General features: G+C 55.6%; 1 protein-coding gene across 11 annotated transcripts in view; it reads left to right on the top strand.

Annotated features, from left to right (window-relative positions):
- The first annotated feature begins 382 nt into the window (after window positions 1-382).
- PTPRF (protein tyrosine phosphatase, receptor type, F) overlaps window positions 383-23,731 on the top strand; it is a 53,315-nt gene continuing 29,966 nt past the window's right edge. For 5 of the 11 annotated variants that reach the window (XM_008587644.1, XM_008587638.1, XM_008587647.1 and 2 more), the window contains exons 1-6: window positions 385-581; window positions 9,610-9,720; window positions 19,568-19,837; window positions 21,990-22,571; window positions 22,829-22,965; window positions 23,551-23,695. In XM_008587644.1, the coding sequence (XP_008585866.1) occupies window positions 428-581; window positions 9,610-9,720; window positions 19,568-19,837; window positions 21,990-22,571; window positions 22,829-22,965; window positions 23,551-23,695 (1,399 nt within the window). In that variant the 5' untranslated portion in view covers window positions 385-427. Of the gene's footprint in view, window positions 582-6,602; window positions 6,637-9,609; window positions 9,721-19,567; window positions 19,838-21,989; window positions 22,572-22,828; window positions 22,966-23,550; window positions 23,696-23,731 lie in introns of those variants that run through there. The other 6 variants (XM_008587645.1, XM_008587643.1, XM_008587642.1 and 3 more) reach the window with 4 other exon arrangements.

Raw genomic sequence — 23,731 nt, 5'->3', positions numbered from 1 at the left:
TGTGGCTGTTGATGCTGCATGAGCAGGGCCCCCCACAGCCTGGCATCCATACAGAGCTTTGCGCTTTGGCCAGCAGAGACACTTCTAAGGGCCTAGAGAGACGAGCGCTAATGCCTTCAGTCTGCGGCATTGCTCCTCAGAGCTGGAAACTCCCTGACAGTGCAGGGGTGGGTCCCACTGCAGCCCCAGCCCTGTTGAGGGGACTCAGAATCCTGGTTGCTCACATTGAGGTGTGCTTTTTGCTTAGAAGTCAGGGATGGGGAAGAGAAAAATGTCTTGAGGATCCCAGCCAACCTGGGAGTTAGGAAGCTGTCCACAGAAGGGTCCTGACTCGGGGGGTGGGGTGGGGGTGGGGGGCCAGCCTTAATGTGCACGTTGCTCTCTGTCTGCAGAGGAACAGCTGCCCCCTGGCTTCCCCTCGATCGACATGGGGCCTCAGCTGAAGGTGGTGGAGAAGGCACGCACAGCCACCATGCTGTGTGCAGCAGGCGGGAATCCAGACCCTGAGATCTCTTGGTTTAAGGACTTCCTCCCTGTGGATCCCGCCACGAGCAATGGACGCATCAAGCAGCTTCGTTCAGGTGAGCAGAAGGCAGGGGTCAAGGGGCCACTCAGACCTCAGGAAGGTGTCTTGCCAGACACAGCACAGCCTTCCCTCTTGGGCCTGGGTGCCTAGGGCTGAGTTCCAGGGCTGAGCAGAGGGCACCCGATGGGGCTTGGCAGATCGGATCTTGCTATGGCCCTCATGGCCGAGCAGAGAGAGCATGGTGGTGAGAGCTCATTGTTGGCTGTGCCTTTACCTTCCTGGCGTTGTCAGACTCCAGACTTTGGACCTGTCCTGCTCTTCGCAGTGTGTGTGGTAGGCCCTGCAAAGGTGCTCCATGGGTATTCATCCTCACCTTCCCTGTGGCTGGCCAGGACAGGGCCTGGGTGATGCTCTCTTTGCTTCTTCAGATAGCAAGACTTAGCCAGGAAAAGAGGCCTGATTCATCAGGCTTCAAAAGGCTGGACCTCAGGGGCCTGGAGCCAGGGGGACTTGCTACCATCCCTCGGCCACCAGAACCGCCTGTCTCCCTTGAATGTCTCAGTCGAGCCAGCTTGGAGCCTTGGGAGCAAGGATTCTGTCATGACCAGGTGGGAGGTGTCGCCCCATTGATCGATCAGCCTGTGAGGCTCCCGCCAGGATAATTGATTCAGTTTTTGTGGGAACGGAGCGGGCGGGAAAGGAGGCTCGGAATCAGCTTGGCTGCATTCTGCATCTGCTGCCAGCACGGGCTGGCCCAATAGACCTTGCTCCAGAAGCGCTCCTGCTAGCTGTAGGATGGCGGGCCTCAGGTGGGATGGCCAGCGTCGGCCAGGACCCCTGCTGCCCATCAGCTGTGATGTCAACATGGAAACTGAGAACATGACTCTGCCCCTTTTGGGGCCCTGCAGGCTTCAGAGGCTCCCCATCACTCCCTGGGGTGCCAGTCCCTCTGCACCACCTCCCTCCAGGCGCATGCCCCCTCAGTGCCCAGTGAGAGGAGGGAGAGATGAGTGGCCCAGGAGGGCCGGATTCCGGCCCTAGCCACAGCCGCCTGAGACAGCCCACGAAGTGTTAGCTCATTTAATTTAATTAAAACTCAACAAGATGGAGGCAGCTGTAGCGCAGTTAATTAAAACAGCCATAATCAAGGCAGGAAATGGTCCGGCAGCATTTGTGACCACTGCCCAGTGCTGCACGGTGGCCGGCACAGTTTTGCTCTTCTACATCTCCTCACAGGTCCCCTGGGCAGGCTCCCCAGGCAGTCAGGCAGTCATCCCCGCAGGCCTGGCCTCTCCCTCAGAACAGCACTGCCTGTGGCAGCAGCTCTGGGAGGGCTCACCATCTCGCGCGTTCATTCATCAAGCATTTATGTGGTGCTCGCTGCGTGCTGTGTGCCAGGCCTGTGCCACCCCTGCCCTGCCCATCCCTCCACTAGATACTGGTCGGTTCTCATCCTCCCCGCCTCAACAGCAGCTGGCATGCATCCCTCCCTCCTTCTGGACTGCTCCCTCCCCCTTTTCCCTGGCCCTCCAGGGCTCTGCCTCTCCTGACTTTTCTTTGCATGTCCCTTCCCTGCAGCCTCAGAAGCCCCACCCTCAGCCCCCAGGCGTGCGGCCTTTCCCTGGCGAGCTCACCCACTCCTGTGGCTTTGGCTGCCGTCTCCTCGCCTGCCATCTCCTCGCCTGCCATCTCCTCGCCTATAACTCCTGCTTCAGTCTCTCCAGCCCAAACATCTTGCCTGAGCTCTAGACCCAAAAACAAGTGTGCCTTCTGGATGTCACCCTGACCAGGATGAGTGATGACCTCCTTTCCAAACAGCCATGTCCTTATCCCATTGACCCTCTCTGTGTGAGTGGCAGCCTCCCAGCTTACTCCAATAAGGAACCAAGTTCTCTTGATTTATCACACACTTGGCTCTTAAACTGGCCACCTTCTCTCCTTCTGCTGCCTTGGTCCTATCCCAGGGCACCAAACACTGCTCTCCCTGCCTCCAGGCTCTCCCTGAGAATCCATCTTCCAGCAGCTATCAGAGTTTTCTGCTCGTGTCCCTCCTGTGCTGTGACAACCTCACTGGTGTTTCCTTGCGTATATGTGCCTCTCCCTGCCTCCAGGCTCTCCCTGAGAATCCATCTTCCAGCAGCTATCAGAGTTTTCTGCCCGTGTCCCTCCTGTGCTGTGACAACCTCACTGGTGTTTCCTTGCGTATATGTGTGTGCTCCTGAACTTGGCACGTAGAGCCCTTCTTGATCTTCCTCTGCCCACATCTCCAGCTTTATCTCATCAGTCCCGGCTGCACCACTTACTAGCTCTGTGGCCTCAGTTAAGTTATTGACCTTCTCTGAGCTTCAGTTTCCTCATCTTTGAAAGGGAGGCGCAGCAAGGAGTGAGGCAGCGTCACTGAGCACTGGAGTTCACTGCCTGGCCCGTGGTAAAGGCTGCGTGGACAGAGCTCTTCTCCCTCCTGCCGTTCTCCCACTCTCACTGAGTCACACTGACCCGCTCAGGCTACCCGTTCAAGACTCACCCTGCTTTACATTGTTGGTCTCCAGCTCTAGTTCTGCTCACCTAGGCTGGCAGGGAGGGCCTGGGTCTGACTGCATGATGAGGTCCCCCCAGCACAAGCCCGGCTCTGGGACAGGTTTCTCTAAGCTCTGTTGAATGAATGATTTCATGAACCTGACCTTTGGGGCTTGTCCCTGCAAACTCATGTGCACTCCTCCCCTTGTTTCCCACGTCCAAGGAAGACGTCCTTGTTTGACCTTTCCTGCCACTTGGGAGCTGTGATCTTAAGGGTTGTGGGCCTAGGGATTGAGGCTGACATCTGGGATGGAGCTAGGTGACATTTGAGGCCTGAATCATTCCCATCTCTGCAATAATGACAGGGCTCCCCTCATCCCTGCCTGACCCCAGCCTGTGACCCTTGACCTCAGTAGCTGCTGTCCATATCCCATTGCCATTTAAAGAGTACTGAGGCTATTCCATGCACATTCTACAGGGACATCCCTTCATGGAGTGGACTCAGGCCCCCAAGCGCTTTGCTGTTTACAAGGACTTTCATGGTTTACACATCACTGACAGTTTACAAAGTGCTTTCCCGCCTTTTGTTGCAGCTGATTCTCCTGCAGCCTTGTGAAGTAGGACAGGCTGTGATTATCATTCCCACTTCATAGCGCATGTGTGAGTTAAGGGGTCACACATGGAGACTCCAGGCTTGGGAGATTCCCTGTGAGGTCACCCTGGGGCCTTCTTGTATCACTTATACTAAGCCTGGGGCCTGAGGAGCTGCATAGTCCCATACTTTGCAGACCTCAGGCCCCCACCAAGCAGTACCCAGAACTTCTCTGGCATCTGTGACCTGCCTCAGCACATCTAAGCAGGATATGACCCTGGAGCAGTAGCTGGACAGGAGGCAGCTGGCGGCATGCACTGCCCAGGTGTAAGGTGTGAGCTCTGCTCAGCAGGCCCTTTCCTCACTGCAGTGACAAGACATGCTGCCACACAGCCTTGTGGAAAACCTGAACTTGAGACTCAGGGTGGGTCCAAGAGGAACGGGAATAAGCTCAGAGAGAGTGGAAATGGTGTCGCAAGCAGGCAGAGTCAGGAGCAGTCAGCGTCATGTCAGCAAGGAGGGGCTGACCTCTGGGTGCGGCTCAGAGCCACTGCTGGGTCTTGAGAGGAGCCGTTGGCCTGTGAGCTCTGCCAAGCCTGGGGAGGGCCCCAGGAGACTTCCCATACTCTCACTGTGGCCCAACTGGGCGAGCTGCCGTCCCTGTCACCATGGAGAACACCTCACTGAGAGCGATCTCTTCCACACCCCCAGTGTGCTTGAACGTCTGAGTGACCTGGAGCCTTCAGAAGAGACGGCAGCATGTGGCTGCAGGAGGAGGCCCTCTGGGCCCAGCTATGACAGGAAGAGCCTGTCCACCCCTCTCTGCTCCGCCGTCAGCCGGCTCTGCCAGCAGGGCATGCTGTCAGAGCATGGTCACAGTTTCCCTTTGGCCCTGAGCTTGTTGGTACCTGTCAGGCATGAGCACAACTCTGGGGACACTTACTCCCAGGTCCTCCTCAGGCCCCACACCCTTCTTGTGAAATGGAAAAGGCAAATTCTTTCAGTTTGGTGGAGAAATTACTTTTGAGAGGTGCAGAGTCCTGTCACATAGCAGGTTGGGTTTTGGAAGAGCTGAGGCCAGGAGCCCAGAGGTCCTGGCCCCTGGACCATGTTCACTGCCACCCCTTCTCCAAGATCTGGCCTGGACTGAACTATGGGAATACGCAGGTTGGGTTTTGGAAGAGCTGAGGCCAGGAGCCCAGAGGTCCTGGCCCCTGGACCATGTACACTGCCACCCCTTCTCCAAGATCTGGCCTGGACTGAACTATGGGAATAGATTAGCCGTTGTCCACTTTTTGGTCTCAGGACCTCTAATTGTAAATATCAGAGGACCTCAAAGAACTTTAGTCTGTGTGCATCATATCTGTCAATATTTACCATGTTAGATATTAAAACTGAGAAGATTTAAATTTTATTAATCCATTTAAAAGTAGTTTTTAAAAACCCTGTTACATGTTAACATAACGGTTTTAAATGAAAAACAATTGTATTTTCTAAAACAAAAAAAATTAGCGAGAAGAAAAGGATTGTTTTACACTTTTACAAATCTCTTTACTTTGGGGCATCATAGAAGGAGCTGGATTCTCCTGTCTGCTTCTGCATTCGGTCTGTTGCGATATCACAGGTCATGTGTCCTCCAGAAAACTCCACTGTATGTTCATGAGAGAAAGAAGGTGAATAAGACAAATAATATGTTAGTATTATGAAAGTAGTTTTGACCTTGTGGACCCCCTAAAAGGGCCTCGAGGACCCCTGAAGATTCCCTGAACAGCATCTGGAGAATCACTGTGCTGATTCTCCCCAATGCTCCATGCACGCCTCCCACACCCCGCAGGTCCCAACTGCTGCCTTCCCTTCTCCCCAGGCTCTGCGAGTACAGAAAGCAGCCTCGTCCCCTGGTAAGACTGTGAGCTAGACCCAGGCCAATCCTGCCACCTCACTTACAAGCTGCATGACCTTGGGCTTTGGGCAAGTCAGTTAATGTTTCTTGGCCTCTTTCCTCATTTGTACGCAAGATGGGTAATTCTTCCAGATGGGTGGTGTTAAGTTGGATGAGACAGTGATCTGTGTCTGTCTCTCTGTACACATCCCATGACCCAGAAGTAGGCAGAGAGTGGGTAGGGTAGAGCTGGACCTGGGTCCACCCACAGCCTCCTCTCTCCTGTGGATGAGGCTGTATTTGAACAGGGGGCCCAAACCTCAGAGGAAGCCCCTTTTGGAATGGGAAGCGGCTCTGATCCCAGCATAAGCGTGGATCTAGAGGGCAAGTGCCCTGCTCTCTTGGCTGCAACTCCCAGCATTGTGAGACACTGTACAGGCAAGGGGTGGCACTGGCCTCTCTGCCTCTCGCCCGTGAGGCTCAGTAGGCACTCCATCTTTAGCAGGGGTGAGTGGGCTTTATAGGGAGTCTGCCACTGGGGTGTGAGGTTACCGAGTCCTGCCGCCCCCACCATTGCTGGGGCTGATCTGTTTGTTTGTGGGAGACCTGGTCTGGTGGTAGCCTGTGGTGAATCCTCCCTTTAACACTTTCTCTGTCTGCTTTAACACCCTGATTTGTTTTGGTAAGTGCCTTGTTTTGAAATCTTACCCACCTGTGGGATTTGGGTGGCCCTGTGGGTGGGTTTGCTACCTCTCTTCTTCACCTGCCCCCATTGGCCCCAGCCAGCAGGGTCTGCAGGAGCCCTGGCTCACCTTCCTGATTCCCTGCACCCCCTGCTTCCTTGACTACCACCCCTGCCCCCACTCTCCCCCACCCCAGAGCAATGCAGCGACCTGGGGACACAGCTACACCCACACTCAGCCTAGCTCAGCCTGGTGCCTGCTCACACATCACCCGCGTTGACCTAACTCAGTCCTCAATTTCTCCATGTATTTAAGGCCCTTTCTCGTGTTTTATTTGATCTGATTTGGCTTTGTGTGGCTTTCCTTCCTTTTGTACTAATGCTTCTCTCTGATCTTATTTGCATTCAAATTACCTCGCCAGGTGGTTCACCAATCAGAGGTAAGAATGCTGTCCGTGCATCTCGCCACGCCACTGCCGTCACCTCCACTCCATCCCGTCCAGTCCGTCACCTCCCCATCCCCATCCCGACCTCTTCAGCCTCCTCATCTCCAGCTCTGGTCCCCCAACACCACCGGCCACCACACACATCCACTCTCAGTCATTCCCTCCTGTGGACTCATCCATTGCAAGTCTGAATTGTGGAGATACAAGCTGAGGCCACCTTGGGGATGGCAAGCCCTGCTGCCCAGGCCTTCCACGCCAGCCCCACAGAGGGGACCCTGTTGGCTCCTGCAGTGAGGCCTGGCCTGTCCCCCAGGCTGCTGTAGATGGAGAATCTTCCTGTGAGATTAGGGAGCATGAACAAGCCTTCCCTTTCCTCTTGAGAGCCTCCTTTCTCTTGGGGATCTCAATTATTACTTGACTTCCCCTTTAGTGTTCCGGCCTCTAGTACAACGAGGATCATCCCATTCAGCCCAGCAAGGACTAGGAGGGATATTCATGTAAGACCTTATTTTTTGTTTATTTGGGGTGGGGGCTTTTTGGGTTTTTTGATTGTTTGTTTTTTTGTTTTGTTTTGTGGCTGGCCACAGGTATGGAACCCTGGACCTTGGTGTCATCAGCACCATGCTCTAACAAGATGGGCTAACTAGCCAGCCTTCACATAAGACTTCAGTGTAGATGCTGGGATGACCACAGGGAAATGAATAGACCAAGCAGCGTGGAGTCCCCGCCAGGCCACTGTCACACAGCAGGGCTCTGCAACATAGAGGTCAAAAGCACAGACTCTGGACTCATAGAAATCCAGTTCAAGTCTGACCACCTGTGTGGCCTTCAAAAATGGGATTAATCTCTCAGAAGTCCGTTTCTTCCTCTTTAAATTGGGGCAGGGTCACTCAGCTTACAGGGTCATGAGAATTAAAGCAGAGAGTGAGGGTGTATGCAGTGTCTGCCATGGAGAGCAGACGCCTGGATAGTGGCGGCTGCTGGTTTTGCTCATATCCTTTTCCCCCACCTCTCTCAGGCACATTCGTGGGCACATCTAGACCCTCAGAATTTAGGACCAGGATGGTCTCAGGACAGAAGCTGGAGCTGGGAGGAGGAGCTGCCTCCATCACCCAGAGGACAGGACTCGCTTCACCCCACATCCCCCCAGTCTCCTGCCCATCCACTCACACTAGGCTGACTGCTGTTCCTGCTGCGGAGTCTTGGTGTTGGTTCCAGATTTAGGGATTTCTGTGTACATATAGGCATGGGGTCTGTGTTGGGTTCCCTGATCAGTCTTAGGCTTTTGTCTCAGGGGAGCTTCCTTCTCCCACAGGCAGGAAACCCACCCAGGCACCGCTTCCTGCTCCCAGCCTGTGGCACTAGCCACCAGGTGTCCCCTGCCCCCCCCTGAGCTGACCTTAGGGCAGCCCCCACTAGCCAGGAGCCTGACCCCCACCTGCTTGAGTGAACATTTTCTGTAACAGTGTCCATCCATCCCATAAACATGACCTGTTCTTGCAGGAGATGGGTACTGGGCATGTGCTCTGGGTCTGATGCTACCTGGTACCCTGTGGGGTGGGCTGAGGCCAGCACCACAGAGAGAGGCCAGCCCTTTGTCCTCCTGTGTCGGTGGCATCTCCTCTTCCCACCCCTCCAGTTCCCGGCCCCCTGGGTGCTCATAGCCCCCCTGCTGCCCTAGGTTAGGTGGTGGAGGAGGGATGTCAGGCAGCGAAGGGGCTGTAACTTGGGCTTGTAGTGGTCCTCCCTTTGGGCCTGGGCCATGAGGGTGTGGTTTGGATCTCTTACTGTGGCTTCTGTCTTGTCCAGTCAGGTGGGCCCAGAAGATTCTGTCTGTGTCCTGTGTGGGTATGATTGCCAGGCAGCCTGGGCCCTGGGAGGAGTGGGGACTGTTCTGTGCAGGAGGTGGTTTTTCTGTCAGACTGTGTCCTGTGGGGGTTATTAACTGTCCGTTGGACCATCCTGTGTGGGTGTGGTTGTCTGTTGGATGGTTCCAGGGAGGGGCATGTTGCCCATGCTCGGGACTGTTACTGTCACGGATAGCTTGCCCGGTGAGCTCTCACAAGTGGCTTTTCAAATGCTCATTGCTGGGGCTGGGGGCTGGCTGAGTGGAGTGGTCTTGCCCCCCTCCCCACTCTTCCTCCGTGGGCTCCCCAACCTGCACCTGCCAGGACTGGCCCTAAGCCCAGGTTTCCTCCACCCTCTGTGAGGGTCCTTTTGCTGTGCCCCCGCCCCCAGTCCTGGCTCCTGTCTGTCCGTCTGCGGCCAGAGCAACCCCTCAGGGCGCTGGCCCGAGTGGGAGCTACAGTGTCCATTAGCCTCCTGAATTATGCAGGAGCCGCGGTGGGTCGAAGCACTTTAGTGGGACCAGGCTGAGAAGAGGAGCCGGAATGGGTGGGGCTGGAGGGGTGGGGGTGGAGGTAGAGTGGGAGGGGAGAATGGGTGCAATAAGCACAGGCTGTGGGCACCAGGCCCTCAGAGAAGCCCCTTCCTTGCTGGTGGGTGGCAGATTCTCAGGCTCTTGCCCAGTGAGGGTCTTGCGTGCCTGCGAACCCCAGGCCAGCGGATCTACAGGCCGCTCCCACACCTGGTTCTGGGTTGCCTGGTGGGGCTGTGGGGCCAGGAGCACTGATGGGGATGTTCACTGGCAAATAGGCTCCAGTACTGGCAGGAGCATGGTGGACACTCAGTGGAGCTGGGGGGTAGGGTGCAGCCCCTAGCGTAGCAAAGACAAGCCTAACTGGACTGCAGGGTGGCATGGGATTGAGCACCACCCTTGCTTCGGGCCAAGAGGCCATGGGGCTTGTCAGGGAGAACTTTCTGGAAGCAGAATGGGTGCTGGGGTGTGGCCCAGATGAGCTGCAACACCTGATCAACACAAGTCATGGATGCTGTTGAGATGCCTCCTGTGGTCCAGGCCACACTCAACACAGGCCATGCCTGACCTCTCCCTTTGTGTCCCCACAGGTGCCTTGCAGATTGAGAGCAGTGAGGAGTCAGACCAAGGCAAGTACGAGTGTGTGGCGACCAACTCAGCAGGCACACGCTACTCAGCCCCTGCAAACCTGTATGTGCGAGGTAAGGACTCCAGCAGTGCCTGGTCATTGTCACCATGGAGCTGAGCTGCACCTGCTGTCGTGTGCTGGGAGCCCCTGGTGCAGACTGCCACGGGCCCGGTCTCTCTTCCTTCCCACCTCTTTCCACAGCAGGGACAGCAGCAGCAGCAGCTCCCGCTGGGCAGGCTCCTGGCATCTGCTGCTACTTTGCCTTCCTTCCCCACAGGCCCTTGGGGAAACAGCCGCTCTTGGGAACGTTTGTGTCTCTCGTAGGTCCTGCCGCATGGGCCCAGAGCCCCACGGGAGTCTGGAGCCTTCTGAGCAGACTTCTCCGTGTGTGTGTGTGTGTGTGTGTGTGTGTGTGCGCGCGCGCGTGCGCGCGCATGTACAGGCAGGTATGCACATTTGTGTGTTAACGTGCACACCTGACCTTATTGGTCCTCCTGTCTTCTTCAGCACGATGGGCTCCAGGAACACTCTGGCACTGGGCTTTAGGGCAGTCAGGCTTCAGCAATGGACCAGGTCTGCTTGGGGCCTTCCTGGAGGAGCCAGCTGTGCTTGCCACCAGCCAGAAGCCTTGTGTGGGGGGCTCAGGCTGAGGTAGCTGTGAGCTTCTATGGGTACGTGCCTTGGATGAGCATCTCCTGTGTTCCAGGTATTTCCTGCTGGGACTAAGTGGATTGTGTACTTCTCAGAAGTCCAGGTACCCAGCAGATAGGACCTGGGGACTGTTTTGATGTGTTCAGTCTCTGCTGTACTCACAGCCCAAGGGCAACGAAAGCTGGCCACCTTGCCTCTTATTGAGAACATGCTGGGTCTGGTGTACACAGTGCCCTGGTAGGGTCCTAGTAGCCATTCCTGCCCCCACTGTCCCCTCACGTAGCTGTCCTGCACAGATGGATGTCATTAAAAGTTAAACTGTCTCTTCTCGGGATTTGTAAAGGAAAGTGGATGTGGCTTCTTTGCAGAGGTGATTTCATCACAGTAAGTGTTTAGAGCGGCTTTGCAAGGGGTATCTTCTGACTGTCCACCCAGTGCATGCAGCAGGGGTGACAGCAGTGATCTCTCCCGTTTTTCAGGGCTGTGTGTTTAGATTGCTTACTCAGGGCAGAGAGAATTAGGCCATCCACCAACATGCACTAAGGAGCTGCTGTGTGTCAGGGCGCAGGGTGGCTCCCGAGAGGCCACAGGCTGCCAGCCCGTGTGGTGACCAGTTGAGCTGCAGAAGAGCTGTTTCTGATGGGCAAATTGTGCTTCAAAGGCCACTGGAGATGCTGTAGGGGAGTTGGGAGCATGGAATGGGAAGTCAACACCCACCCCCGTTGTTGTCAGGAGTCCTGCTCAGCGAGACTCAGCTGAGCTGACAGGGAGGCCAGGAGCCCAGAACCCCCCACATGGAGAGACGAGTGCAGCTGTAAGCAGCAGAGCCTTCACCCCACACTGCCTCTGGCAGAGCATCTGACAGAGACACGGGGGCCTGCCAGAGTGGAGCAGCCTGAATGACCATGAGCAGAGACCTGCCTCCTCCCACCCCAGCCATCCTGAGTGCTGTGTACTCTCACCTGAGCACTTCTCCCAAAAGACTGTAGGGTCAAGAGTGTGGAGGTCTTGGGCCCTGGCGAGGAGCAGCTGTAAGCAGCAGAGCCTTCACCCCACACTGCCTCTGGCAGAGCATCTGACAGAGACACGGGGGCCTGCCAGAGTGGAGCAGCCTGAATGACCATGAGCAGAGACCTGCCTCCTCCCACCCCAGCCATCCTGAGTGCTGTGTACTCTCACCTGAGCACTTCTCCCAAAAGACTGTAGGGTCAAGAGTGTGGAGGTCTTGGGCCCTGGCCCTTGTCTGTGTGTGGCTGTAGCAGGGAGAAGGGAAGCCTGGCCCAGCAGAACCACCGCAAATCCCAAGCAAGCTATGTAGGTGTGGCCACATGGGCAAATTTCCTGGCGTAGAACTGCAGGAAGCAATTCTGAGGCAGGAGAAGGCCCAGACCCAAGGTGGGTGTCACCTTCTTGGCTGGACTACATTTTCTGAGGTCACCAGTATGCTGGCCCTATCTCTAGAGGTGGAGCAGTGGGTCGTTTTAGAGATGACTAAGCCTAGTTGCTGTAGTTGGCAGCTCGGGCACTGACCAGGGAAATCTACCTGCAGCCCCTTGGGACATCCCTGTCTCTGATGCTCCCACTGTCCAAACATGATGGGCTCAGGCAGGACCCTGACTGGTCCCTGCCGTGGCCCATCCCCCACCTCCACAAGGTCTTCCTGAATCCGCCTTCCTGGCTCCATTTCTACATGCCTTTTGGCAGGAAATGTGGGGGTTCCTTTAGTTCCAGCCTTGCTTGCCAGGGATTCTAAAATGACCAACCTGCCTTCTGTTGTCTCTCACACATGTGCACATGTTCCCATGGGTCCCAATGTCCAAGCTTATGTCCCCAGAACCTGCCTCATATCTAGGCCCCATCTGAATCTAAAAGTTGCTTTGCCAAGAGCAACCTGTCCTGTAGGCCCAGGACAGGCACTTCTATCCTACTGACAGGACTTCTGCACACCTAGAAAGCCCTGCCCCCAGGTCCTTTGCCTCTGGTGTCCCCACCCCTCTGCACGTCATGCCTGGCAAAGACCTCTGGCCTTCTTCCCCCAGCAGTGCTGAGGGCCCTGCAGCCCCAGCTCCTCTGGCCACCAGCTTTGTATCCTGAACCCTGCTGTGGACAGACAGCCATGGTGGAACCCCCTAGCGCCAGCCTGGCCTGCCTGCTGGCCTGTGCCCCCACCTATCTCCCAGCAGAGCGGCTTCCAGACTTCCTTCATAGCAGGCTCCTATTCCCTCGAGAGGCATTTAGGACCAGATAATTCTTAGTTGTGGGGAGCCGTCCTGTGCATTGTAGGATGTTTAGCAGCATCCCTCACCCACTAGATTCCAGCAGCATCCCCAGGTCATGCCAACCTAGACAACTAAAATGTCTATAGACATTGCCATGTGTTGCCTGGGGAAATCACCACGGTGGAGAGGCACTGCTCTGGACAATGGCCTTCGCTGGCGTTTGTCTCCAGCCTCTCTGACTTCTCTCCTGCTGCTGTCCACTGGCCCCAAAGCCTCAGACTTGGCCTTGGTGTCTACCCCACTTCCCTCCTCTGTCCCCCGGACTAAGGGCTCCCCCTGTCCCCTGAGGCCCTGCTGCTACTGCATTGAACAGGCCAGCACGTGTGAAGCACCCAGTGCGTTGCCAGGTGCACAGGAGCACTTGATAGGCGGGAGCTGCTGCTGCTGTCAGCATCGCGGTGGGGGGTGCGTCATCCAGTTACGTCTGATTTTGTTCACAGTTGCCCACAGCTCCACCCACAGTCTAGCAGGCCCAGGCATGCTGCTGGACCAGCCTCTTTCTCCGTCACTATCTGACTCCCTTCCTGAGTGACTCATTCTCTCCTTCCATCCACAGCGTCTCTCTCCTGCAGCTCTTGGGGCTCACAGCTGCCAGGGTGGGGCCCCTCCCCCTGCAGAGCCTGATCTACCTGCACCAGAGCCACCAACCTTCCCCCCTACCCTCCAGGGACCTGGCTGCCGGGACACAGCTATCTAAAATGGGGGTGATGCCTCCCGGTCTTTCTCCCCACAGGTGCCCAGACGTGCTCCTCACACTGGTGCTGTGCAGCGTGGGGCCTCTTTAAGGTTGCGGGGTTCTAGTGGCTTGTGTGCCTTGGTGGGTTTGTGGGTTGGGTGGGCCCTGACCCCAGAGCCCAGTTCATCGGGTCTGTCTGAGCCATGGCGTGCGTGAGGCATGGGAGCCTGCCTGTGCCCCACTTCCACCACTCCCAGTCATACCCTTGGTGTCCCTGGCACCTGCTGGCGGGCCCCAGCCCTGTCCGCTGTGTCCTCCATGAGTCCTGAGTCTTTTGTGAGCAGCGTGGTCTGTGTGCACCTGCGTGCACGTGTGCGTGCGAGGGAGCACGGGAGTCTTGTCTTGTCTCCGTGCTGTGTGGGCAGATGAAGGTTGGCCTGTTTTTACTCTCTCTGTGTTTCTCCTTGTCTTTTTTTTATTCCCTCCTCATCCTCATCGCACTCTGCCATCAACCCAAACTCTCATCTCTCAGATCAGCGAGAAGGTTGGTCCTTTTCACTTCTTATCCATCTGCAGTTCGTCTTCAACGGGACTCGCCCGTCAGTAGGGACCGGCGGGCTTGGTCAGCTCCCAGGCTCGCTCCAGCCGTGCCTGCCCGCCAGTCGGCCTTTGCTCTTCCTTGTGGGGCTGGCAGGCAGGCAGGACCAGGGGTGGGTGGGCAGGTCCCCCTGCCCTGCATGTGCCTGGTGCACTATGTGTCTGCATGTCCCCTTAGCTGGGCTTCCCTGCCATGGTGGTCGGGTGGGCATGGTGCATGGCATGAAACTGCACCCCCCTTTGTGCCTGGGCCAGGCCAGCTCTCTGTTCCAGGTAGAGCTCAGGAATGGTTGGGGGAGCTCTGGTCAGAAAGAGATGTACGAGCTGTAGTGTCTTACGTGTGCCTGTGGGCCTTCCACAACCTCCTGCTCACCTAGGGACCACGTTTGCCCAAGCTCAGTGCACACCACTGGGATGAAGATGAAGAGGAGAGGCTAGAGTGGGCTGTCCCCTCAAGATTCTGCAGCACAGGACAAAAGTCTCATAGTGTCCTCCCTGTCCTTAAGGCCCCCCAGACCCCCCACCAAGGGAGGTCTCCATGGGGCAGCCAGCCCTGGTCTGCCTCAGGGAGCTTGGTGTCCATGCACAGTGCGAGTGGCATCATCTTGGCTCACTGAGGAAGGTCTCCTGCACCGTTGTCTTTTTCCCTGTCCAGCCAGATCCAAACTAAGATCTTCCCACCTGCTCCAGGCCCCTCTGCCCAGCCTCCCAGCCAGCTCACATGTCTGTCTGAGGGGGAATTTATTTGCCTGCCTGCCAGCCAGCTGACATTCCTTAGTCCGTGCTAGGTGCTGGACATTCAAACTTAAATTGTTGCTTACACCTGGAGGCCCATGTGGGAGCCTAGAGGCGGCCCCTGGCTCAGCTGCAGGTGGGGGAGCTTCCTGCAGGATCCCCTTGAGCCCATTCCAGAGTAGTCCCATATGGGGCTCAGATTTCAGTCCCACCCACGGAGCTAGACCCCCACCCCCAATGCTGGAGCCAGCAGCAGGGGCCATTGGTCATTCGTGTGTCACATGGTCTGAGTGGTCAGGGGACACTCACCTGTACACTGGGCTTTGGGGGTTCAGGGCAGAAGCACAGGACAGGCTGAACCCCAGAGAGTAGATCCAGGCCACCTGGTCTCCTCTGCATCATCCTCTGTGGCTTGATTTTCCTCCATGATGGAGAGGGAGCCGGGCGAGAGGAGGGCTGCAGCCTGGGCTCAGATATCAGCCCGGAACATCCATCCATATGCACTCTTGAGCCCTGGGGCTTTTCAGTTACACTGTTTCGCTGACCAGGCTGATCTGCCAGGGCGTTCAGAAAATAGTCATCAGCAGAGACAGCCCAGCCGCAGCCATCCCCTCACGCCCCTTCCCATACCCTACCCCCCACCCTGTGGTCCCACCAAAAATAATCATATACACAAATATTTAATGGGAAAGCAGAAATGAGTTTCTAAATATTCCAGGGGGATTTGCTGGGCTGGTAATTTGTTTGGCGCTGATAATTGCATCTTACGTTTTTCTAGCTTTACTTAAAACTGTGTGCTGGGTGCGCCGGCATTTAATTACTGCTCTGCGGCAGCCACAAGGTTATTTATTAAAGAGTTATTTTATCTTGATACAGTGGATCCAGCCCCTTATCCCCTCCTTCATGTTGTGTTATTTTCATCAGAGAAATTTCCACGAGTGAATGCAGATTGTGGGGCTGCCTCCCCCTGCGATTAGGCTGTCACTCCATGGAATGCTGATGCCTCTAGGCACCGCACCACCCTGTTATAGGGGGTTGTCAGTGCAAATAATTAGACTTAAAAGTTACAGCTGAAATATAATCCAGAAATGGCAGGGTCCTGTTTTGGAAATTGTCTATAAAATGTCAGCACTAAGGATGCACGGGGAACAGTTATAGACCGGCATTGTTGGAGCCCGAGAGTAGGCCCTAAGTGCATTTTTCCCAGTTCCAGTTTTTCTGTCCCCACTGTTGGTTCTGTCAACAGACTGAGTCCAGGGCGAGTCCTGCTCCTTTTGGAGGCCTGTGTCTGTGATGATGGGAGGAGGACGGCAGGACATCTGCAGTGAGGTGCCAGCCGCTCCTGCCTCTTGGCATGGGTGGCTGTCCGCACAGGTCTAGGATGCAGGACTCTGTTGGTACTCGGCAAGCCAGGAACTTGTCTCTTGCCCTCTTTCCCCCACCGTTCTGCTATAGACATACCCTGACCTCCTTCTCACCATGGAGAAGATGTGTCTGAGCCATCGGAAGCCGTGTGCCAGGATTCCTTGCATGTGGAAGGAATCCCAAGCCCAGTGTCCTAGGGAAGGAGTGAAGGTGGCACACCTGGTGCCTCTGGGCTTGAGGCCCTTGCCTGGTGCTACATATGATCTTAAGGGTCATGTCCGACATCTCTTACTCATCCCTATCCCCTGGAGTTCTCCCTGCCACCTGCCTCTGGGAGGGGAGAAATAAAACCCAAACTATCCTTAGTGTTAGTTCCTGGAAGGCCTCCATTTCCCAGGCTTTAGAAGGAGTAGCACAGGCGTGACCTCTAGAGTTGATCCATGAGGTCTGAATCTTGTCCCAAAGACCCTATCCTCCAGTGATTATTTGGGGGATGAAGGCTAGTCAAATTCCTGGGCTGCTTAGGTGGGGGCCCAAGGCTTATTGGCCAAGTACCTAATTCCTTCTGCTGGGGCTCTTTGTTCTGGCATCCAGGGACTTGATCATGCCCCAAGATTCCACAGTGACCAGGGTCAAGCGCGCAGCCATGACCTTTCCCCAGCACAGATTCATGAAGTCCTATCCCTATGCCAATTGAAGTAGCATCTTCTGCCAACCCCAGCTAACCCTGGAGCTTCTCCCCAGAGCCTCCTGGGTCTCTTTTTTCAGACCTGTCAGCCAGGGCTCAAAAAGTGTGAGGTTTTCATCACACAGATCACTCCTACTATGTATATAAACTTGGGCATGTCAGAGTATCAGTCTTGAATCAGTTCCCTTGTCTGTAATTGGGAGGGGATAACATCTACAGCATGAAAGCCTGAAGCACATGGTAGGGGCTCAAGAGTGGTTTCCCCTTTCAACCTGTTTTGATGCCCATCAATGAGGAGGAGATGGGGCAGCCACTGGCTGAGAGGACAAGAGGAACTCAGTCAGTTAAAGCTGCTCCTCTGTGCTGGACCCTCCCTTCCTAGGCAGGCCTGGGCTCGGTCTGCAAATAGACCTGCCTGCCTGGGCCTCTCCCCACAACACCCGTCCCTCAGGCCCAGCTCCAGAGCCCAGGGAGTGTCCGCACCACTGGGCTGAGCCGTCGTTCTGCCTGTGCCTCCTGGCCTCACCTTGTGCCATCTGGGGGCAGTGTTCAAAGAGTCCTTTGTTGCCATGGAGCACTTGCCAGCCATGCCATGGGATCTACCTGTTCTCTGCCATGAGAACTACTGTGTCTGTGACATGCTGTCATCATCATTGTAGACTCCCAGCACTGGGACAGATGACAGAAACCCACTTACACCAGTGCAAGCAAAACAAGGAAACTCTTGTGTTACAAAACTGGAAAATGTAGTAGATTTGGTGTTGAGCAGGGCTAGATCCAGGCATCCAAACAGTCTGGTCAGGCATTTGTCTGTCTTTGTCTCTTAGCTCTGCTCTTCCCTGTGACTTCTTTGTTCTTTTTTTTTTTTTTTTTTTAAAAGATGACCGGTAAGGGGATCTTAACCCTTGACTTGGTGTTGTCAGCACCACGCTCAGCCAGTGAGCGAACCGGCCATCCCTATGTGGGATCCGAACCCGGGGCCTTGGTGTTATTAGCACCGCACTCTACCGAGTGAGCCACGGGCCGGCCCAGACTTCTTTGTTCTCAAGCAGCTTTTCCTATGTGTTAGGAAAGGTGGTCCCCCAGCCACTTTAAGCTTAGCTACCCAGTAGAGAAAAAGTTGGTTTTCTTCTAGTTTTTGCAGAAGTCCAGAGGCTGTTTCTCATTAGCCAGATCTGGGCCACATGCCCCACCATGAATTGGGGGAGAGATGGTTTCTCCCCTAAAGAAAATGAGTGTTCTGGTTCTAGGAGAATGCAGGACACTGGATGTCCATGAGGCCCCAAGTGAGCCTGGGGACACAGATGCAGCCTGTGATGTCAGTCATGCTTGGACCGCTGGGGGATTGCTAGTGTTTTGGTTTTGTCTGGAGAACTGGGAGTGGGGCAGGTTGCAGGTGCTAAGTAAGGTAGGGCTTTGTAGGCAGGGTTGAGGAATCACTGGGGACCCATGCAGGAGTTTGCTAAATAGGGAACAACGTAATCAGGCTTGTGCCAGCTGTTTGTGGAGGACCAGGTAACAGACAAGGCAGGAGGGCCCATGAAGAACCCATTGCAGCAACCCAGGGAAAGATAGATGGTTTGCAGGGAAATAAGTAGATTGGAAAGATATTTTAGGCAGTGGCATTAACAGGACCTGGTGACTTGCTGGAAGTCTGGTCTCTGGGCCTCCGTGTTGACCCCTGTGTAGTGAGGTCAGAGGTCTGAGCAGGTGGTCTCTGTAGTTGCTTCCAGCTCTGGTTCTGTGACTTGGGGCTGTGCAAGCTGCATAGTCTGGTGCCTATGGAGGAGGTGCTCCTGATGTGCTCCTGGGTTCTTTGCATGCCTGGACTCCCTGGCAAGGGTCCCCGGAGACCAGTGCTCTTGGTAGGGCCTTGGGCTCACTTAGCCCCTCTGCTCGACTTCTCCATGTGTAAGGGTGCTTGTGTAGGACACACCCAGCCTCTGCCCACCACTGCCTGACCCGTCTGCATGCCATGCATGCCTCCCCATAGCCAGGTCTTGTCTGCCTTCCCTCCCACTGCATGCTCTAAATGTCTGTGCCGAGCTTGCAACGGGGGGGTGGTTCCAGGCTGCACCCTGGACTGAGAAGCTCACAATAGCTTCCGGCCAGTGGAGTCCAAGGCTGGAGGTCATGGCCAGCCACAGCCACCCTCCCCTTGAGACCCTTGTTCATTGGCACAGAAAGCCGTCTGTTCGGCACCCTCATCATGTTAATTGCCATTGTCATGCCCATCCTGCCCGCAGACCACATCTCTGGCCTGCCCCAACCCCTCACCGCTGTCCAGCCCTCCTGAAGGGCAGCCTCTCCTCCTGGGTTCTGAGGCTGTGCCTTGAGCATGGCTGAGGCCCCAGCAGGGGGTCATGCCACTCCCCTCATCTGGTCCCCTCTAGCCTTGGCCTGGAGGTGGAGGCAGTGACTCCAGAGAGACTCCTGAATGCTCCTCTGCTCTGCCCCAGCTATGCTCTGAGGACCCTCCACCCTAGGGCCTGGGTTTCTCTTGCTGGCGCTCCAACTAGTCTCTCTGGAGACCCATCCAGTGGACCAGGAGTGAGCAGGGGAAGGCACTGGAGGATAGCCTGGGTGTAGTCCTGACCAGGCCCAGACCTTGCACTGGGTCCCTGTGTGACCCTGGGCAGGTGGGACTTTTCTGGGCCTCAGTTTTCTAGGCTGTAAAATGGGAGCTTGGTTGCAAGATTTCTCATTAAGTAAGACATCATGTTCCAGACAGTCCCTGAGTATGGGGGCTACTTCTAGCCCAAAAGTGGGGTGGGAGGTGGGGAGCCGGAGCCCAGGGATGCCACCCCTCCTGTCCCTGAGCGTGGGTTTGGCTCTGATGAGAAGGGCTTCCTGGATGAGGGGCCCCTGCCCTTCCACCCACCAGCGTGTGCTGCCCAGCCTGTGAGTGCCTCTCTCCCTCCTCCCACAGTGCGCCGCGTGGCCCCTCGGTTCTCCATCCCTCCCAGCAGCCAGGAGGTGATGCCAGGTGGCAGCGTGAACCTGACATGCGTTGCAGTGGGTGCACCCATGCCCTACGTAAAGTGGATGATGGGGGCTGAGGAGCTCACCAAGGAGGATGAGATGCCGGTCGGCCGCAATGTGCTGGAGCTCAGCAACGTTGTGCGCTCTGCCAACTACACCTGTGTGGCCATCTCCTCACTGGGCATGATCGAGGCCACGGCCCAAGTCACAGTGAAAGGTGAGTGCAACAGGTGCCTGCTGGGGCCTGCCTTGTCACAGAGAGCTACAAGAGGTGGTAGCACCCCATCAGGCAAGCCTGAGCCAGCCGCTATGGGCACAGGCAGGGCTGAGGGATCCTTACTGTCTCTGTTAATAACAGCCTTAGTGATAATAGCTGACATACATTGAGTTCCTAGGTAGCAGACATCATGCTAGAAAGTACAGTCTATTTAATTTAGTCTTCGTGTTATCCTGTGAGACAGATGCTCTTTTTATCTTTTTATCCCCATTTTACAGATGAGGGAACTGAGGAACAGAGAGGCTACATCGCTTACTCAGGGTCACACAGAAGTAAATGACAGAGCAGGGACTTGAACCCCAGGTGGTCTGAATCCACAGCCCACCCCCTTAACTATTACATGGGAACTGAGGAACAGAGAGGCTACATCGCTTACTCAGGGTCACACAGAAGTAAATGACAGAGTAGGGACTTGAACCCCAGGTGGTCTGAATCCACAGCCCACCCCCTTAACTATTACATGGTGCAGCAGTCCCCCGTTATCCTCAGGAGATATGTTCCAAGACCCCTAGTAGATGCCTGTAACCACTGGTAATACTAACCCTACATATGCTCTGTTTTTTCATATGCCTGTACATACCTATGATAAAGTTTAGTTTATAAACTAGGCACAGCACTCTTGCCCTTTGGGGCCATTATTAAGTCAAATAAGGGTGACTTGAACACAAGCACTGTAATACCAGAACAGTGGATCTGATAACCAAGACAGCTACTGACTAATGGTCAGGTTAGCATCTGCAGCGTGGACACGCTGGACATGGATGATTTGCCTCCCTGTCGGGATGGAGCAGGATGGTGCAAGATTTTATCAGGCTACTCCAAACAGCACCCAAGTTAAAACTTATGAATTGTGTATTTCTGGAATTTTCTGTCTAATATTTCTGGGCCATGGGTAACTGAAACTGACAAAAGTGAAACTGTGGATAAGGGATAAGTACTGTACCAGACTTTCAGTTTAATAGCCTCCCAGCAAGAAGTAAAAATAGTAGCCACAGGGAGTGGGTTGTCTCAGCCTGGAGCCCTGGGACAGGCACACATACGTAACACATGTGTAACAGACTCCTCTCTGATCTCCCTGCTTCCACTCTTACCTGCCTCTGGCCCATCCTCCATTCTGTGGCTTGAGCGATCATTTTAAAATGTAAATCAGGATCATGTCACTCCTATTTAAAAGGAAGAGAAACACCTTCTGGTGGCGTCCCGTTGCTCTTGGGATACAGATCAGGAGCCCCACCATGGTCTCTGGGGCCCACTGGCCCCCCACCGTCAGCGTGCAGCTGCTGCATGGACACACATCATTCCGTTTGCCTAGCTCCCCTCCCAGCCCTCCCTATCGCTGGCTCCCCCTCACCCTCCAGGCCTCAGCTCTGCGAGGCTCTCCTTCCCTGATCATCCATCCAAGGAGAGCTCCTGGACTTTTCTCAGTCTTGGCACCCTGCCTCCTGCTGTCTTCAAACATACCAGAGTCGTGATTGTTGTCGACTCGGGTTTTGATTCTCTCTTGCACTGGAATATAAATTCCATGAGAGCAAGGAGGTGACTGTGTGATGTAGCCCCAGCACAATGCCTGGCACTAAGTGGGCACTCAGTAATTATTTGTTGAATGATTGTCTGTGGACCTGGGATTTCTCCACTTTTAATTTGAGCCAAGCCATAGGGTCTGTCATTAGGAATTACCTTCCCTTCCCCAGCCCAGTTGCACATACCGCCAGGTGGGCGCAGGTGAACTGCAGAGGCAGAGCTCTGCTACTTTCCCTGGGTGCTTTCCATCTGCATGGGATTGAGAAGACCATGTCACCTCCAGATGAGTCATAGGGGCTGGTGTGAGGATCCATTGAGTCCCAGAGATGACATGTGTACATACTAAATGACCAAGGCCCCTGGTGGCACTGGCAAGTCTGGCCACTGTCCCCAGCTGGGTGCCTTCAGAGGTCACCCACCATAAGGTTTTCAGGCCATGCTTTCAGGTGGGCTTTGGGTGTCAACTGCACTCTAATAGTCACATTAGGTGCCCTTGGATGATTCCCAAGGGTAGGGTTGGTTCATGAGGTCATGACCTCAGGCAGCCCTGAGTCTTCCACTTTGTTCCCAGCTCTGCCGAAGCCTCCGATTGATCTTGTGGTGACAGAGACAACTGCCACTAGCGTCACCCTGACGTGGGACTCTGGGAACTCGGAGCCTGTGTCCTATTATGGCATCCAGTACCGTGCAGCGGGCACAGAGGGCCCCTTCCAGGAGGTAGATGGCGTGGCCACCACTCGTTACAGCATTGGCGGCCTTAGCCCTTTCTCAGAATATGCTTTCCGCGTGCTGGCAGTGAACAGCATCGGGCGCGGGCCACCCAGTGAGGCAGTGCACGCACGCACAGGTGAGCAGGCGCCCTCCAGCGCCCCGCGCCGTGTGCAGGCACGCATGCTGAGCGCCAGCACCATGCTGGTGCAGTGGGAGCCGCCCGAAGAACCCAACGGCCTGGTGCGGGGGTACCGTGTCTACTACACTCCAGACTCCCGGCGCCCCCTGAGTTCCTGGCACAAGCACAACACGGATGCGGGGCTCCTCACCACCGTGGGCAGCCTGCTGCCCGGTATCACCTACAGCCTGCGTGTGCTTGCCTTCACTGCTGTGGGCGATGGCCCACCCAGCCCCACCATCCAGGTCAAGACACAGCAGGGAGGTAGGCGGGGGCACATGTGCTGGCCGATGGCAGGGCTGGGACAGGTCAGGGCTGTGGCAGTGCCTCTCGTTCTCCCTCAGGCCATGAAGTTGGGGCTCTGGGAGGATGAGGGCAATGTATTCCATAGGTGTGTGGTCACTTGGGATGCAGGAACAGGGTGTGAGGGTGAGAATCTGCCTTCCCCTGCTTCCTTTGTCTGGGGTGCTCTGTCCTCGGGGAATTGTCGAGGCTGACGGTACCTGGGTGGGGTGTTGCAGTACCTGCACAGCCCGCGGACTTCCAGGCCGAGGCTGAGTCAGATACCAGGATCCAGCTCTCATGGCTGCTACCCCAGCAGGAGCGGATCATCAAGTACGAGCTGGTGTACTGGGCAGCAGAGGACGAAGGCCAGCAGGTGAGTGAGGAGGCAGGGAAGGGTGGCAGGAGGAGGGGTCCTCCTGGTCCCTGAAGGTTTGTTGGGCACAGCCTCTAGGGTTTCTCCGTGGGGCTTTGTGGCTCATGGGTGCCATGCAGCCCATGTGGCCTGTATATTGTCTGTGTCACCCCTTTGCTGGGGCAGAGTTCCTGGGGTCTGCTCTTGGGTCTCTTGGACTCTGTAGCTCACATAACATTGGCAGAACCCTAAAATCTCCCTGGAGCCATGTGGCCCAGGTGGCTCTGTGGGCCATGTAGTCTGTGGGCACGTGTGGCATGGACCAGATGGTGAGTTCTTTGTATGGCCCATGTAACCTTGTGTTGTGGAGACACCCTGGAGTGATGGTTGTCCAGAGGGTCCTATTGCAGCCCACATTGGGGAGCACCTCTGAGTGACCTTTGCGGACCAGATGGTGAGTTCTTTGTATGGCCCATGTAACCTTGTGTTGTGGAGACACCCTGGAGCGATGGTTGTCCAGAGGGTCCTATTGCAGCCCACATTGGGGAGCACCTCTGAGTGACCTTTGTGGTCAGAGCAGTCAGTGGATGCTCCCTGCTCTTCCAGCACAAGATGACCTTCGACCCCACCTCCTCCTACACTCTAGAGGACCTGAAGCCCGACACACTGTACCGCTTCCAGCTAGCTGCCCGCTCGGATATGGGGGTGGGTGTCTTCACTCCCACCATCGAGGCCCGCACAGCACAGTCCAGTAAGTGTCTCCTGAGGCCACTGCCTGTTACACCTG

The sequence above is a fragment of the Galeopterus variegatus genome, unplaced genomic scaffold (genome assembly GCF_000696425.1).
Source record: "Galeopterus variegatus unplaced genomic scaffold, G_variegatus-3.0.2 Scaffold4471, whole genome shotgun sequence".
Taxonomy (NCBI): Eukaryota; Metazoa; Chordata; class Mammalia; order Dermoptera; family Cynocephalidae; genus Galeopterus; species Galeopterus variegatus.
This window is presented reverse-complemented; position numbering and strand designations above follow the sequence as displayed.